Source organism: Gekko japonicus, unplaced genomic scaffold (assembly GCF_001447785.1).
Source record: "Gekko japonicus isolate JY-2015 unplaced genomic scaffold, Gekko_japonicus_V1.1 scaffold663, whole genome shotgun sequence".
NCBI classification, from domain to species: Eukaryota; Metazoa; Chordata; class Lepidosauria; order Squamata; family Gekkonidae; genus Gekko; species Gekko japonicus.
The window spans coordinates 347,835-365,657 of record NW_015170912.1 but is presented as its reverse complement, the minus strand read 5'-3'; the positions used below and the strand labels follow the sequence as shown (position 1 = coordinate 365,657).

Below are 17,823 nucleotides of genomic sequence, written 5' to 3'. Positions count from 1 at the left end.
AGCTCTGCAGGATTGAGCGATTAATAAACTGAAAGATTATCATTATTATCATTAATAATAATAATAATAATAAAATTGTTAATTGTGCAAAATTAAGGCACAAGATCAAAATTTTAAGAACTTTGAACCTGTACCTCTTAATTCAGTTTTAAAACACTGCATGCATGTAATTGGACATTCTGGAAGAATATGCCTTTTTGAACCTGTGGGCACCTTTGGAATTCTGACAGAGAATGGTAATGCAAGCAAGGGCTGTAGCTATGGTGGAACTTTTGGGGGCTCCACCCCCTTTCTTAAAGGCACAGCCCCACAAGAATTTCTCCTGTAAATGTCCCCCCCCCCCAATCATTTTAAAATGTTTTTTTAAAGGCATGCACTCCTTTAAGCAGATTGGGGTGCTGTAGTTAACTGATTCATGCACTGAACAAGGTGGGTTGGAGTAGGTGACCTCTAGGATCCCTTCTAACTCTGTGTCAAGAAACTGGTCTCCTTTAAGGGAGTTTTTCTGCCTAAGTGTTAGCTTTCTTGACTATAGGAGTCATCACCCCCACCTGTTGGCTTGTTATTAGAATTGCTTGACAGAAGTGATTGACTTGCAGCAGCCGAGAACTATCATCTAAAGTGGATCGCAGCTTGCAATTTAGAGATCTATCCTGGCTTTCTATTGGCTCAATGGCTTTTCTTTCTGCACTGAGAACTTCAGCCCCACCAGAAAAAAATTTGCTCCACAAGCCACAACATCCTGGCTACAGGCCTGCCAGACACAAAATGGCTGCTCCAGCTTACCTTCAGTCACACAGTAAAAATCCTTGTGTGGTGGCGGCAGCGGCTACCAAACCAACTTTTTAAAACATCTGCACAGCCAATAAAATTTCCAGTGACCCGTCAGAATCATTGCTGGGCAAAAGCCCCACTTGGCCATGCCCACTTTCTACAAACTCTTGTGGGGTGTCAGAAAAGGTGTTGGCAGGCACCATGATGCCCACAGGGTACCCCTGTGCTAGTGAATTAACTGAGCCTTCCTATAAAGGTATATCAGACTTCTTTCAGATATAAGTTGTATAGATAAAAACACGCAGGGCATGTCTTCTAAACCATACTTGTTGGCTGCTGTGGCCCCAGGCAAAGCTGAACCCTCGCACTGCTGCTATTAATGGCAACCAGAGACAGGGCCTTCTCTGCAGTGGCCCCTTCAACACTCCTCCTCTACCTCAAGGTTCGCCTGGCACCTACATTGTTTTCCACCCAAACATTTTTAACCTGGCCTTTTAAATTGCTGATCTTTTAACCTCATTATTAAAGTCTGTGTCTAGCCCAAGAAATGTTCTTTTCAAGATGTACAGAATTTTATGCTGTTCTTATTGTCTTGCTGGGTTAACAACCTGTATGGTGACAGGCTTTTATTATTTTTCAATTTGTAAGCTGCCTTGAGCAGGTTCTCTGGAGAGGTAGCAAAGAAGATGTCTAAATAAAGAGAAATACTGGGAGAACAGTTTTGCAGAAATGGCAAAAATTACACGTCAAACCATCTGTGTTACACCAGCTTTGGCCCTATTAACAATATGGGAGAAACAAAATGAAAAGGTGACTTCTAAAGGACTAATAGTGTTTATGTTAATGGCAGCGCACAGGACAGTTGCTAAAAGTTGGAAAGCCGCAGAATTATTAACACTACACTCATGGTATTCTGAGTTATGGCAGATTGCAATAGCTGAAAAATTAGAATAATCAAATCCAAAGCCAAAACTGCACTTTTTTGAAACGTGGCATGATTTTATTTTATACGCAGCTCAGAACAATACCCAAAGTATGTTTAAGCCCTTCCTCAGATTATGGGATAAAGTGAAATAAGCCTCTCTCTATACTTTAATCATGTTGTAATTATATATTAATTATGCATGTCTATAGGAAAAGAAAAAAGGGGAAAAGAAGTCCTTCTCTTTGTATTTATGCTGAATGTTGAGCTCTCAACTAATGCCTTAATTTGCTTGTTTTTCACCTTTTTCACCTTTCCCCCCTCTTTTTTTGCTTTTTTGTTGTTATGTGTACACTGTAGGTTATTTCTCTATGGGGAGTGGGGTGTGTACTTGATGTTTATGTCTGTTTTTTTTAATAATTAAATAAAAATTATTTATAAATAAAGAGAAATAAATAGATATCTGTTCATATGTTTGCAAACTAAATTCTTACCTTAACAGTTTTATGAGCAAGTATCTGTAGAGCACTTTCATTTTTCACATGAAACCACTACATATGTATCTATTGCATTTTATGTTGTCGGTCCTTCAAGGAGCTTTGACTGCTGAGATAGTCTCCCCCACCCCATTTAACCCACAGATTAGATTGAGAATGTGACTGACCCAAGGAAGCCCCATGGACTTCGTGGCTGAGAAGGGATTTGATTCTAAGACGACAGGCTCCAACATCACCACATTGGTTCTGTGTGTGAGCAACAGCACCCATGGCAGATGTGGACTGTACACAAAGTAATCTATAAACTTGGGACTTTTTTGTCAAACTTGAACCAGACTTGCTGAGTTATTCACGTGAGCTCCACAGTCTGTCAAATATGTGTGTTGTTGTTCAGTCACACAGTCGAGTCCGACTCTTCGCGACCCCATGGACCATCTCTCGCCAGGCCCTCCTGTCTTCCACCGTCCTCTGAAGTTGGCTCAATTTCATGTTCGTTGCATCTATGACACTGTCTAACCATCTCATCCTTTGCCGTCCCCGTCTTCTTTGACCTTCAATCTTTCCCAGCATCAGGGTCTTCTCCAGTGAGTGCTCCCTTCTCATTTGGTGGCCAAAGTATTTGAGCTTCAGTTTCATTATCTGGCCTTCCAGGGAACAGTCAGGGTTGATTTCTTTTAGGATTGACTGATTTGATCTTTTTGCAGTCCAAGGGACTCTCAAGAGTCTTCTCCAGCACCATAGTTCAAAAGAATCTATTCTTCGGTGCTCGGCCTTCCTTATAGTCCAACTCTCGCAGCCATACATGACTACTGGGAATACCATTGCTTTGACCATGCGGACTTTTGTTGGCAGGGTGATTGATGTCTCTACTTTTTATCATGCTGTATGTCTTCTATTATACTGGTCTATGACCGTAATAAACTTGACTATCATGCTGTTTAGGTTTGCCATCGCTTTCCTCCCAAGGAGCAGGCGTCTTTTAATTTCATGGCTGCTGTCACAGTCTGCGGTGATCTGGGCTCCCAGGAACGTGAAGTCTGTCACTACTTCCACGACTTCCCCTTATATTTGCCAAGGAGTGATGGGGCCGGATGCCATGATCTTAGTTTTTTTGATGTTGCACTTCAAGCCCACTTTTGTGCTCTCCTCTTTCACTCTGAGCAAGAGGCTCTTTAGGTATGTGCATTTTACCATTAAATTCCTTTCAAGCTTTCCACTCTGACCTGGATAGCCCAGACAAGCCTGATCTCGTCAGATCTCGGAAGCTAAGCAGGGCCAACCCTGCAAGTATTTGAATGGGAGACCTCCAAAGAATACCAGGGCCGAGAGGGAGAGGCAGGCTATCAAGCCACTTCTATGAACGCCCTCCATGCCCCAGTAGGAGTCGCTGGAGGTTGCGACTTCCAGGCACGGGCGCACACACAGACACAAATGCAAAAATACTCCCACCCCCAATTCTTTGAAGCTTCCCTATATTAAGTTGTTGTGGCCACATTCTGGGCCGGGGGGTGGGAATTAACACACAACAGTAGCTACTCAACTGTGGAAAGGAGACTGGCTGCATAGCCATATCATAGCCCTGTGCAAAGAATGGAAAAAAAAAGAGTGATGGCAAGGAAGACTCGCCTTGGATATATACAAGCCCTGAAACATTGCCACACTGCTGACCATGTTGTAAATTGGATTTCAGAAAATGCCCATACCTCTAAGAAGCAGGCAGCAGTAGCTCAGCTTCTAAAAAAAGCGAACTGGCACCATTAGAATAAAATCCAAACCTGATTTAATACCTCTTTAAAGAGGGGGGCATTTAAAGAAAACAGCTCTGGATAATATTAGGAGGCCACAAGCGGTTTAAATCCAGTTCATCAGCAAGAGAAGTCGGAGGAGAACATGAAACTGAAGCTATGTCCCTTTTGCCCAGAGACATCAATGTGGCTCCCCCTGAAGTCAGCAGGCACAGTAGACCCCCATTTGCAAGCTACAAAACAGAGCTTAATTATGAAGCACTGCAGGCCAGTTTTGTAATTTATTGCTTACAAAGGCTCAAAACTATGGGAAATCTTTGGTAAAAATAAAAACAATAAAATTTACACAATATCTTTACATAGAGTATTGCACAACAAGGCTCTTCAATGCACAAGAAAATAGAGGAATGTTCATTTTCCTCAGCAGGAAATTAACTGTACAACATCCATTGGTAAACCACTAAAGCAAAATGCCTTTCATAAATGTTTAAAATAGTTTTATAGTTCTTATATTAACATTTATATTTCAGTCTGCATCTCTGATAGAATTATATTCATGTAACAAGTTAAATAAAAGCCAGAAACTACACAGTACTGGCCGTTCTACCCTACTATCGTCACCAGTTCTTTTCAAGTCTTGTTTACTTCACATAAAACTCAAAAGGAAAAAAAAAACCCTATAAATCCTCAGCAGTCTTCAATCAGCCCTCTGTGAAAAAGAGGGAAATAAGTTTCATGTCTATGATTAAAAAACAGAACAAAACACAGACATTTCTTGAGTATTTCACTTCTGCAGAATCAAACTGGAACAGCCTTAAGCTGCTCTAGATGAGTTCTTAACTCAGGACACAGTTCAATTAGCAGCAATTCCAATAATACCTGGAAAGACAAAAAGAAGGATATTTGGAAAGATACCCTCCAGTCTATGGCATTAAAAACAAGATGGTACAATCCCCCCCCCCCCAGTATTGCAAATCCAGAGTAAAGAGGACTGTATGGAAGGGAGCAGAGGTGATTAAGGGGCCTGCTGTCAATTCACATTTTGAGAGAAAACTTGACTTATTATCACCTTCACACCTTCCTTGACGTGGCCCTTCAGAAAAAAAACAGCTGCTGATTATCACTGTATTGCAGCTGGTTTCCTATAATCACCTCCTTCAGTTTTGAAACCTTGGTCTGAACCTTAATCTCAGTAGAATACTGCACTCAGAGTAGTGCTAACAAAGGGAAACAAAAAGAGCACATAGGCAGAAGAGAACTCGGGACTACCGCACAAGGGAAGGACCAATCCACGCCATGCCCCTGGGGATTCTTAACAGACGAGACATGATTTAGGATCTGGCAAATTCTTCTGAGTTTCCTAGGGAACTGAGAATCCGCTTATTTGGGGGATGGGTAAATACCATTTTTAATTTTTTTTTAATCCCTAGTTTAAAATGCTGTGAGTCTTTAAAAAAATACAGTAGAGAATAAAATAACAGATAATACTACAATCAAATGATGAGCTCTGGGAAGTAAAGTCTTAAGACTTGAAGAAAAAGGATACGTTTAAGCAGCAACCAAAACCTCAAAGGCCGAAAAAGGCGCAGTTAATAACTCACATAGAGAAGATGCTTATTGGCCTTGGTTTCTTGAAGTGCATTGAATACTTTGATTACACCATGGCGAGCATTCTGCTGTCCAACAAGACTCTGTAGAGTGTCTGAAAGAAACATTTTTAGTCTGCTTCGGAGAACACCACTTAATGCCTGTATGTGCCTAAAGGCCAAACTAGATACGATCACAGGCCTCCCATGTTTAAAGCTGCCACCTATAAAAATGGGTGGTTTTAATTTAGGACCCATGGGTAAGGAAAGCTGAACCCTCAACCCTCCCAAGTCCATCATCCAAACTCCTTTTCCTCGCTGCTGGCCTCAGACATCAGAAGTGAGCCCACCTGGGAGAAAGATTCTGCTTTCTTTTTGATCTGACTCCTGCTTTCTAAAGACACAGCTCTGCTACCCTCCGAGCCAATTCATCCTGAATTTGAAACACATCACCCCCTGCATGTTCTTCTCTCTAGCTGACGTGGCAGTAATATGGCTGAATGCCCAGAAGGACTGGAACCGAGATCCCTAGTTTCAAAGCCTGGTTTATGTATCACTTCGCTGGACCGGACAAAATGATCCTCCGGGCTTCCCTTAATACTAAAACACCAATAGAAATACTTTGTCAAAACAAGTTCTTTTTTGAGATATTCGAAATGTGTTTTGGGAATCTGGACACAGTATTGTTATGAACTGGGCTGTCCTCTATTGTAACGTTCCTTATCTTTTCCCCGGCACTTATTCTGTTCATTTTGAAAACATGTAGCATGGATATTTAAGGATTTTTTTTAAAAAAACACCTTCCCTTTATGTTAGTTAGGGTTTCTTCTTGATCTCACAGGTCTGCTTGCTAAATAGCTATTCTTTAGATCAATCCACTGTACAAGTGGACTTGTAATTCAAAAAACAAAACTGGAAGCTTGGGGTAGGTAAATAATTTATTCTAAGTTGGATCTTTCCTAAATTATAACAGTGGCAGTAGGTGCCAATTTAGCTGTATATGTAAAGGAGGTAATATACTTGTGAGGAAGTACATGAATCTGAGCGTGGAAGTTCAGTTGAGAATCTCTGGGTAAAAATAAAAGGAGTAAGAAATAATTGTGATATTATGGTGGGGGTCTGCTATAGACCAACAAGCCAGGCAGAGGACTTAGATGAGACACTCAGGTTTGCCAAGTCAGATTTTCACCGCAGTGGGTTGGCCCGGGTAGCCGCAGCAGGTTGGCCCGGCTTGCAACTGGAGTGCGCGCGCGCTGCATCCACGTCACTCGGAAGTGACACGACCACGCCGGGCACGCTGGGGGCGGGGCCACGACCACTGTTCCCTCTAAGCTGAGTTAGTGTGAGCTATCTCACAGTTCTTTAGCCTCCGGCTCACACATTTTTGTCTTAGCTCAGGAAGGATGGCTCCAAGCAAACTAATTTATGCAGCAGCCAAATCACTTGCTCACAACTTTAATTCCAGTGGCTCACAAAGTAGAATTTTTGCTCACAAGACTCCACAGCTTAGAGGGAACATTGGCCACGACCATCCGAGGGAAAACCATAGAGTGACGGGTGATGTGCACGTCGGGGTGGGGTTCCCCCCGGGGCCCGATCTGCCAGCGGCGGGGAACAGGCCTCTGGGGCGGGGGTTTCCCGGCCCCCCGGGGGGACTTGGCAAGCCTAGAGACACTCCTAGAACAGATTACAAAGTTCTCAAAGAGATGGGACACAGTGGTCATGGGAGATTTCAATTACCCAGGTATCTGTTGGCAGCCCAACTTTGCTAAAAATGAAAGGTCAAATAAATTAATGACATGTCTTGCTGATAACTTCATTTTCCAGAAACTGGAGAAGGAAACAAGGGGATCTGCTATCTTGGACTTGAGTCTCACCAACAAGGAAGAAGGAAGAACTGGCTGACGAGGTGAAAGTAGTGGGCACCCTGGGTAGTAGTGACCATGTAATTTTGGAATTTACAGTCTTGGGTAAGGAAGAAGCTGTATGTAGTCAGACATATAGGTTGGACTTCAGGAAAGCCAATTGTGACAAACTTAAAGTTATGCTGGGTAGAATCCCGTGGTCAGAAATACTTAAGTAGAAGGGCGTTCAAGAGGGGTGGGAGTTTCTTAAAAGTGAAATACTGAAGGCACAATCACAAATGATTCCTATGAGAAGGGAAAATGGGAAGAGCCTAAAGAAGCCAAAGTGGCTCCAGAAATAGCTTTCTAAAGACTTGAGAAATAAAAAAAGACTCATTTAGGAAATGGAAGGCCTTATAACCAAGGATGAATATAAACAAATAACCAGATGGAGGTTCTCTGGCTGGGTGGGGGAGATTCAGGTTTGGAGTGCCAACTCCTGACCCTTGACCACATGCCTCTAACACCGCACAGACGGTCTAGAGTTTGGGTGTGGTCCTGGATGCCTCCTTGTCAATGGAGGCCCAGGTCACAAACATTGCCAGGCTGGCATTTTTCCAACTATTCCAGGTCAAGCAACTGGCCCCCTACCTGTCTTGCCCCGGCTTAGCCACAGTAATCTATGCAACGGTCACTTCTAGGCTTGATTGAGGCTGATCCAGAAGTTACACCTTGTCCAGAACACAGTGGCTTGGGTCCTTACGGGGACACCAATAACTGCACACATACAACATGGGAACATACAACATGTGCTTCGCCAACTGCACTGGCTCTGTGTTGAGTACCAGGTCAGGTACAAGGTTTTGGTCTTGACCTATAAGGCCCTAAACAGTCAGGGACCGCCTCTCCTGGTATGTCCCCCGAAGAACATTATGCTCAGGAGACCAACACCTACTGGACGTCCCTGGCTCAAAGCATAAAAGTAAAGTCCTCAACCAGGCTCCGACTTGGTGGAAGTCTTTGCCTACTGACATCGGGGCCATGTGAGATCTGTTACAATTCTGCAGGGCCTGCAAGGTAGATCTCTTTTGCCAAACATATGGTTGAGGACAGCAATGGGTTTTTTAATGGTTTAACGGTTCTTAGCAGTTTTAACATCTAGCCAGCTTTTAACTGCTTTTCACCCCCTTTCCCACATGCTGATGTAAATTGACGGGGTCAGGAATTTATATCATCGTACCATGCAGATGTTTTGGTTTACAGACTAGGATTCTAGAATGTGTATTGTTTTTATATATATTTTTATTAATTTTGTTGTGCATCCCCATGAGCCCAGTCATGGGGGAGGGGAGTATCGAAGCCTCATGAAATAAATAAACAAACAAACTTGGGTTCAAATTCCCACCATCATAAAGCTTACTTGGCCCAATCACAGAGTATAACCTCTCTCACAAAGCCATCTTGAGGACAAAATGGGGGGGGGGGGAGAACTATGTATATTATTGTAAGCTCCTAAGATGAAAGGGGGGGGGGACACAGAAAAAAACTAACCCAGAATACCAAGAAATATAACAGGACTTGCTAATCTTACATCTGTGGGACCAATGAATCGACATGCAGAATGCCCTTTTTGGATTTTCTCTCTCTCTGATATTTCCCATTATATAAATGCTACCCAGACTTGCTTCAAAAGGAGCATTTCTAATCGTTATCCATAGGGAAACACAATGGTTAAGACACTGGGTGACCCTGTTAAAGGTTAAATAAGCAAGTCTGAATGTGCATGAGTAGCTGCTAAATTCTGTGTGCCTATGTGTTTGAGTGCAAGACAGAGAAAGAGAGATAATAAACAGATTCACCTTATCTGTGAAGCTCTTCTAAATCTCTAACGTACAATATGAAAGGTAAGCCGCTTTCATTGTCCTCTGACTAATTACATTTCCTGTAATTGATATACGCACCTGGAATGTTTTCAAGTAATTTTTGCTGTGCTTTCTGTTTCGTCTCCAGGCCTTGTTCTTCACTTCTGGGCTTTGTGCCGGATGCCAGTTTCCCATTTGGCCAAAAAGCATCTCGGAATACATTAATATAGTATACAAGCATTGGTTCACTGAAGATCCAATTAACAGTGTCACGAATTTGCCTTGAAAAGAGGTGATAAGAATGAGTAAGCTGTAAATGCTATGCCAGACAGACGTGCTCTGAACCCCTACCCTTCAAACCTGCTTTTCAGACAATACAGCTGCTATTCTCCTGTCGTGACATTTACCTATGTAGCCACAGTTACAATGTTCTTTAGAGAGAATGCAGTTTGGATTGATCTAAAGGGTACTCTTGAAATGGCAATACTTAGATTCTGGAAGGGTGCAGCATTAAAGAGGGGAAGGAAGCCCAGAACCAAGTCTCATTTAGGAGAATGATAAATGATGATAGCAAAACCGAAAACTGGAGAAGCCATCTCATTCCGTAGAAATGTGGCCTAGCCTAAACATGCCAGAAAATGGGGTATAGAAAGATCGGTCTCATTTCATGCAGGTGGGGAACAAAACCTGTGTTTTTAAAGCTGTCTTCTGTAAAGACACCTTGCAAATACAGAGTAGGCAGGGCTAGAATCTCTCCCCCGATAGGCTAGTTTTGTTTTGCTTTAAACACAGGGAATCATCAGAACTGGCATCCCACAACTGCAGAATTCTGTTAGAATACTAAGACCTGGGAGAACCCGGCTCAAACCCACTGCCTTGCCTGCTATGCTCTGTTATCCCACCAGGGCAACGGGTTGGCTATTGTGTGAAACAGTATGCTGGGCTGGGTGGAGATTCTAATTCAGAAGGGTTCTTCTTGCATCCTCGTCCACAGGGTGACCTTGGGCCAGTCACTCTGTAAGCCTAACCTACCTCAGAGTTGTTGTTTCGAGGATAAAACGGGAGAAGGGGAGAGAACCATGTTTTCCTCCCTGAGCTCATTGGAAGGACAACATTTAAAAAACTCTACTCAATGGATGGCGTTTATTAACTCGCGACAGGCAGGAAGAGCCTCGCTCCCTTTTGCGGAAAAGCTCCCATCTGCTGCTCTTGTGCCCCCTCTGGTGGTTTTCAGTTGCATAACATGCTAGGTGCAATTACTGTCCACAAGCACTTGGGGGGGGGGACTGGGTCTCATTTCTGCATCCTGATATGACTGGTGACGTCTCAGAAATTTGGGAGGATAGGTACACCCTGCATAATTCACCCCCCAAAACACCCTGACAAGCAGAAACAGAATTATGCAAACTATTGAAATTTTTACAGGACTTGGGAGTTATTAGTGCATAACACATAACCCTGATCATATGGGATGGCTGACATACTGGGCCCAAAGAACCACTTGAATTTTGACCTAAAGCGGATGAAATAGTGACTGGCTATCTGTACAACAGGAATGACAGAGATACTTAACTTGTTTCTAAATCAACCAATTACACAGAACACTCTGGTTTTCAACGGTCCTTGCATCAAGCAGTTTATTTACAGAGCAGCAGTTCTAGAAGTTAAAAAAAAGTGTAATTCACTCACTTGTTGATGGTTCTTCCAAAAGTAACTTGAACTAGTGCAATTAGTGTCTTCCTGACCCACTTAAACACTAAAATGAAACAAACAAAAAAGCAGTGCATAAAAGTAAAGTCCAAGCATGCAGCTGAAGGCATAAAGTTAGAGCATGTATAGGTGCTTGCTTTTATTTTCTGCCCCACAGGGTGTTCTTTTCTTTCATCTTCCAATTAGATTCTCAGCTTCCCAAATGAATGGCGAGGCACCAGATCTGGATTAGAACAGTCGGGTCAGAACAGATAAAAAGATGTACTTCTTCACCCAAAGAGTGATTAACACATGGAATTCACTGCCACAGGAGGTGGCATGGATGGCTTCAAGAGGGAATTAGATAAACATACAGAGCAGAGGTCCATCAGTGGCTATTAGCCACAAGGTATAGATAGAAACTCTCAGTCTGGGGCAAGTGAAGCTCTGTATTCTTGGTGCTTTGGGGGGGGCACTGCTGGACCTCCTGATGGCACCTGGTATTTTTGGCCACTGTGTGACAGAGTGTTGGACTTGATGGGCCATTGGCCTGATCCAACATTGGCTTCTCTTATATTCTTATAATGGGAATGGTTATTTACCTACTTACTACCTATTGAAAAAGGAGCTGTGGTGGTGCAAGTGGTTAAGACGCTGAACTGCAGGCTGTGGAAGGTCGGTAGTTCAGCAGTTCGAGACCCAAGTGTGCCGCATGACGGAGTGAGCTCCTGTTTCTAGTTCCAGCTCCTGCCAAGCTAGCAGTTCGAAAGCAAGAAATTGCAAGTAGATAAATAGGTACCACTTCAATGGGAAGGTAACAGCGTTCCATGCGCCTTGGTGTTTAGTCATGCTGGCCACATGACCACGGAAACATCTTTGGACAGCGCTGGCTCTTTGGCTTTGAAATGGAGATGAGCACCGCAACCCTAGAGTCGGATTCAACTGGCTTTCGAGCAAGGGAACCTTTACCTTTACCTTTTTACCTATTGAAAAGTCTCCTAACGAGTGTCTCCTAACTAGCTGCAGCTATCGTCATCCAATAACCTCTGCACATCACACTCCCAACCACAAATTACAGTAGGGGTGGAAAGTGCCACCAAGTTGAAGTTGACTTATGGCAACCCCGTAGGGTTTTCAAAGCAAGAGACGTTCAGAGGTGATTTGCCATTACCTGCCTCTTCATAGCAACCCTAGACTTCCTTGGTGGTCTCCCACGCAAGTACTAATCAGAGCCAATTCTGCTTAGCTTCCAAGATCTAATGAGATCAGGCTAGCCTGGGCTATCCAGATCAGGGCACAAATTATAGTAACAGTATTATTAAAGTGCCAAAACCATGTTAGTATATGGTTCATAAGGAAACTAGGGTCCTTCCCGCATTTGCCTCCCACTCCGGATTTTCTCAGTGTTCGAGTTGAGGCAATATAAGTCCACAGCAGAACAGCATCCAAATAACCCGGGGCAACAGCAGACTGAAACAGGGCTGACCACTGTAGGGAGGTAATGTAATGCAGAACGGCGGGAAAACCCAGAATAAAAAGAAGGCTGAACTCGATTTTAGTGCAGAATGGAGGGGAAATTCTGAATTAAAAAGGTTGAACTCAATTTTAGTGCAGAATTGCCTGGAGGACACCATGGTGAACATGGATGAGAAGGAGAGTGCAGAAAGGGCTGCGGACCCTAAGGCACAACTTGTGTGTGATGCAGATAACGGATTAATTGCACGCCCCTGTGAACCCTTCCACACACCCCTGCCTGAGTCACCAGCATGCCAGTGCTACAGATAAACTGGGGAGCACATGTGGTAAGTGCATTTTGAGTGCAAAAGAGATGCACAGAGAATGCTTATACAGGTAAAAATATTACTCCACAGCCCTGCGATGTCTACAGCCCTCAGGCAGAACAACAACAACAACTTCATGTACTAAAACAGTGCAAACACATACGAGTAAAAAAGGTCATGACTTACTTCCTCGCAGCTCAAAAATTTCCCCTATCAGCATAAAGCAAGGCTCGGCAAGGGCATCCCTTTTCCCATCCATATCTTCCCCATCGTCAGAGAGATCATCATCATCTTCGGTCTCCTCCTGGGCAGACGATAACGAGTACAGGATGGAAATCATGGTCAGCAAGTTACGTTTGCCATTGCTGCTAAGACAGCAATCCGAAAGGGCCGCTCTAACTTGGCACAGTTCATATATCTCCCGTAAAAACTGCAAAAGCAGAATCTATTCTAAGAATTCCTCCTCCTTCTCCATCCTCTATCTTAGCCCTTAACGCTACAGGTTTATGGGTTGTGAGATGTGTCGATAAAGATTCCAAAACAGGACAGTTATATAAACTTGACAAATAATGGTACTGCCACTCAAAAAATCTTGTCAGCTGTATTTCTAGGTCTTAAGTCTCAAGCCCTGAGCAGTGACAGATTTCTGTCTTCTGTCTTGGCATAGATACGGCTCAGCACTTTCTCCCCCCCCCCTTTTTTTTTTACAATGCAGTTCAGGGTCTGTAGCATGCAGCTATGAAACAAGCACTAGAGATTATTCCATACCGTCCGACATAATAATCGCCAAGAGATGAAGTTGTGTATTCAGCTGACAGTTGACAAGTCTTCATAGACACCTATTCTCTAGCCATCCAGATCTCCCCCACTAGCCAGATTACATACTTTCCCCCTTCTGCTCATGGTATGCTGACACCCAGCTTTCATCCCTGGTTACACCATCACACCTCCTACTTTCTTGCTGGAAAATGAGTGAGGACAGCCCCCCCCCCCCCGCAGGAGAATGCAAGAACAGGAAACCACATTCTACTGTCAGCTCAGTGGTCTATATGTATACTGACAGCAGCTTTGCAGAGTATTATTCTGCCATCTTTACCAGTCTTTTTTGGCCTTAGATTCTTCAGGGGAGAATGACATGGCAAGTATACACTTCCCCTCCAATTGGGAATTCTGCACAAGGCCCAACGTAAATGAAGCCTCACTTCAATGGGGCTGGCTGAGAGAACATTCCCAGTGGAATGCATGAAATAGCAATAGAATGCACATGCAGAGAAGAAAGTATATAAGCAAACTGCATTACAGCGGGTGAGAGCTTCAATATCCTATTATTAACTCACTCCAATAATCCACAGTCCTGCAAACAGTTCATCTGAGATGGCATTCAGGAACTTCCTAATTATTTTATATGGGTCATTTAATCTACTAAAAGCATTATTTTCTCCCCCTCACCTCCTGATGAGAAAAGAAATCTCCAGGAAGCCTCTCCAAAAAAGAAGAGATTGAAAAAGAAGATTTCTTTCCCTGTATGTCAATAACTTTGAGGTGTTCAGGGGAAGGGCTCAAAAAGGCATAAAGTGCTTCGCTTTGACAAAGCCTTTCATCAGAAAGCAATTTCTGTGGGGGAAAAAGACAGACTATTTCAAAACACGGCAATCACATGTGACGACTTCTTTTTTTAAGCAGGAAAGAACAACCCCATGCTCTATTGCTGATTAAGGCCTTGCATAATGAAGAGAAAGACAAGTGTTAAAAAGGAGCATTGCCTACATCAGCAGATCCTAAAAGTTCATCAAGTCACCAGTAGTTTTTACAATGTAAAACCCCCCCACCAAACACTTTGAGTGGCTCCTAAGCACAATGTTAGCATGTGTGTTAACGGAGAGCTATCACATTTAAAGCATCATAATTAGGCTTTAATGACACAGTCTTCGCAGTGGGAGAGAGGTCTCCCTGATCCAGCCTCAGAAATGGTTAAAGGGATATTTTTTAGGCCCTGGCAGTACAGCCAATGGTGGGCTGAACTTCTGATGTCCCCCAAGAGCACCATGCTCAATGAATAATAATCTCTTCATGGTTCCTGGCCCAAAATGCATTTGTCTGGCCTCAACTTGATCTAGGGCTTTCTCAGTCTTAGCCCCAACCTGGTGGAACACTCTTCCAGAGATCTGGGACCTGCGGAACCCCTCCCCTCTTTCCGGCCACCGACTCCATCTTAATATCAGTTGTAACATCTACCAACACACATGATGCACAATCCTTCCCTTGAGAGCTTGGGAATTGTGCCTTATGTGCCATCTGTTGATTATAAATAGTACTGGAATGGATTATAATCAGGGCTATTTTGGGGCAGGAACACACAGGAACGGAGTTCCGGGCTGGCTCCCAAGTTGGCCACGCCCAGCAGGAACTCATTAGCATAATAGGCCACACCCAACAGCAGAAACTCATTAGGATTGGCTACATTAAGGGTGTGTGGCCTAACATGCAAAGGAGTTCCTGCTACAAAAAAGCCCTGGGTTTTGCCAACAAACAAGGTAAACAGAATAACAAGCAAAAGGTGGGTGTGGCTGGATAACCACACTTCTGGTAACATGGGGGTGTGGCCTAATGTGCTAATGAGTTGTGCTGTCAGGGGTGTGGCCCAATATGCTAATGAATTCCTGTTGTTGGGTGTGGCCTATTATGCTAATGAGTTCCTTATGGTTTTAACCATTGTTGTTACCCGTCCTGTGCCCTGCTGTGCTGGGGATGGCAGGCTAGGAATAAATAAATGAAATAAAAATTATGTTGCTTCTGTTCCAATTTTGTACACTCTTGTGGGTGAAATCCAGTGGTAAGATGGTGGAACTGTTCACACAAAAAGCTTTTTTGTTATATATTACACAGGGCAAAATGAAGTGAGACAATTCTGGTTCCCTGATGACAGTATACAATTGTGGGCGTGTCAAATCCACATTGTACATTTCAGTATATATTGAAAATATCCAACATACATATAAAAAAAGGTATGAAGAGCAAATCTGATGCTAAGAAACTGAACCCCATACTTGAAGGCTTGGAACACACGCACACTGCCTATCATTTTTTTTTTTTTTTTAAACATAGCACTGTCTTAATGAACTTTTTTGATTTCTTACTTGTAAAAAGTTATTTAACTGGTTCTTGGACTTCTCCATGAATTTCTGGTCTACAGATTTAAAGGGCAGCTTGCTGAGTGAAGGCAACTGAGCTTTCTTTAATGATGGGAAACACTGAGAGAGAAAAACAAACCTCAGTTATTTTTCCATTTTAGTTCACACACTTAACACAACAGAGCAAAGAGTTTAAAAAATATAACCCCCCCCCCCCAAAAAAAACCCACTAGTTTTCAGGTCCTCCTTCAATGACTCCCCCTCATGGCTATCAGGAGCTCCCATCAAGTAGCACCAAACATTTCCCCTAAGAAACGGAAACCTTTAACTCCCGGCATCGGTTATAGTACAAACACAATACAAAGCACTGTCAGTTAAAGCTAGCAATAAAAATGAAGAAAACAAATCAAACGGCAGTTACTCCATCCCCAGATCTCAAAACAGGATTCAGTCAGAAAAGACCTCCTTCTCAAAAGCCTGGCGGGATAGTCATGTCTTTGTTAGGTTTCCAAAAGAAAGGACTAGATGGGGCTAGAGGCAATCCTTGAGGGCATTCCACAGTTCTGAAAAACCCTGCTCTTTTTTTTTTAAGTCAAGGAATTTAGGAGATTAGTTAGTCCATTTTGTTGTATATCTAATTTCTTCTCAGTGTGCACATAGACTTCTTCCAGCTCATCCATAAGTCTTTTTAGTTCATAAGTGCTATTTGGCAACTCTTAGCCGCAAGTCATATGCTTCTCTGGCCGTGCCTCCTTCTGCTCCAAGTAGGTCTCTGTCCGTCTCTTCCAGGTCAGCTGCCTGGCCTCCTCCGTCTTGCTGCTCTTCCTCTTTCTGTCCGAAGAATTGCTTCAACCATTCTTCTGCTTTTAACACCGAGTCGATTTTTTCTCTTTTGTCTCTATATTTGAATTGGACCCCTTCTGGAAAAAGCCAGGAGTATTGAATTTGGTTGATCTGAAGTGTTGAGATGAGTTCTTTGTACGCTTTTCTTTTCTGTCGAACCTCAAATGGAACGTCCTTAAGGACCCTGATACTTGCTGATCCCATTTGCAGGGGTTTGTCTGCTGTTGCTTTGAGAATATCATCTCTTGTCTGTCGTCGGAGAAATTTGACCACGATCTCGCCCGGCAGTTTGTTTTGCTTAATATATTTAGAGTAAGAACGATATGTCACTTCTATCTCTGCATGCGCTTCAGCCGTTGCAATGCCGAGCGATAGAGCGATTAGCTCAGCTGCCACATCTTTCAAAATTTCTCCTGTCGTCTCAGCCACCCCTTGGAATCTAAGGGTTTTATTCGCTTTGTCCATTTGTAGGTTCAATAGCTTCCTTTCGTGTAGATCCTGCTTTTGTTCCATCAGACCAACTCTTTTCTTCAGCTTTTTAGCATCATGTGTGGTCTCTTTAAGTTTTTCATCAGTTTGGATCGATTTTTTCACAAGCTCGGTGATCTGCTGTTGCTGTTTTGCCATGCTCTGGTTTGAGGCAGCAATCAATTGGTTAAGGCCATCGAGTCTTTCATGAATGGGCCGAAGCAGCTCTGTTAGTGTGGAGAAAACATCTCCTTCCTCCACTCTCGGACTTTGAGAACCACGCCCCCCTCTCACTCCTCTCCCTCGGACGCCGGCCATTTTCCGCTTTGTTTATACTAAAGAGTGCTTTTTCACACTTCTTCAGCAAGTGCTGGTTTATCCGCAAAAAACAGCTAAGTCTCTGGCACGCTTGAGTGATTAATTGTCTTCTCCCCCTCCCCGTCTCTTTAAATCACAGTTCGGTTTGTTTACGTCTGGGATTCCTCCCGACGCCGCTGAGGGTGGGGGGGGGATCGGAACTCACTTTTAAAGCTTCTTCGCTCGTCTCATTCTCCAGTTCCTTGACAGTCTGATCACAGACTCCTTTTAATCATGCTTCATTCGCTGACCCGCTTGCTTGTCCCGATCGGCATTCAGCTATGCTCGGTAAAAACCGAGCCTCTCAGGGGGTGGACCGAATGG

At 43.4% G+C, this 17,823-nt stretch overlaps 1 protein-coding gene across 1 annotated transcript in view; it reads right to left on the bottom strand.

Moving 5' to 3' along the window:
* Positions 1–4,210: 4,210 nt before the first annotated feature.
* Positions 4,211–17,823, bottom strand: part of SNX25 (sorting nexin 25) — a 79,656-nt gene continuing 66,043 nt past the window's right edge. The window contains exons 13-19 of the mRNA XM_015418701.1: positions 15,838–15,951; positions 14,150–14,314; positions 12,887–13,004; positions 10,920–10,986; positions 9,330–9,511; positions 5,540–5,640; positions 4,211–4,817 (exon numbers count right to left, since the gene is read on the bottom strand). Coding sequence (XP_015274187.1) covers positions 4,737–4,817; positions 5,540–5,640; positions 9,330–9,511; positions 10,920–10,986; positions 12,887–13,004; positions 14,150–14,314; positions 15,838–15,951 — 828 coding nt within the window. The 3' untranslated portion in view covers positions 4,211–4,736. The remainder of the gene's footprint in view (positions 4,818–5,539; positions 5,641–9,329; positions 9,512–10,919; positions 10,987–12,886; positions 13,005–14,149; positions 14,315–15,837; positions 15,952–17,823) is intronic.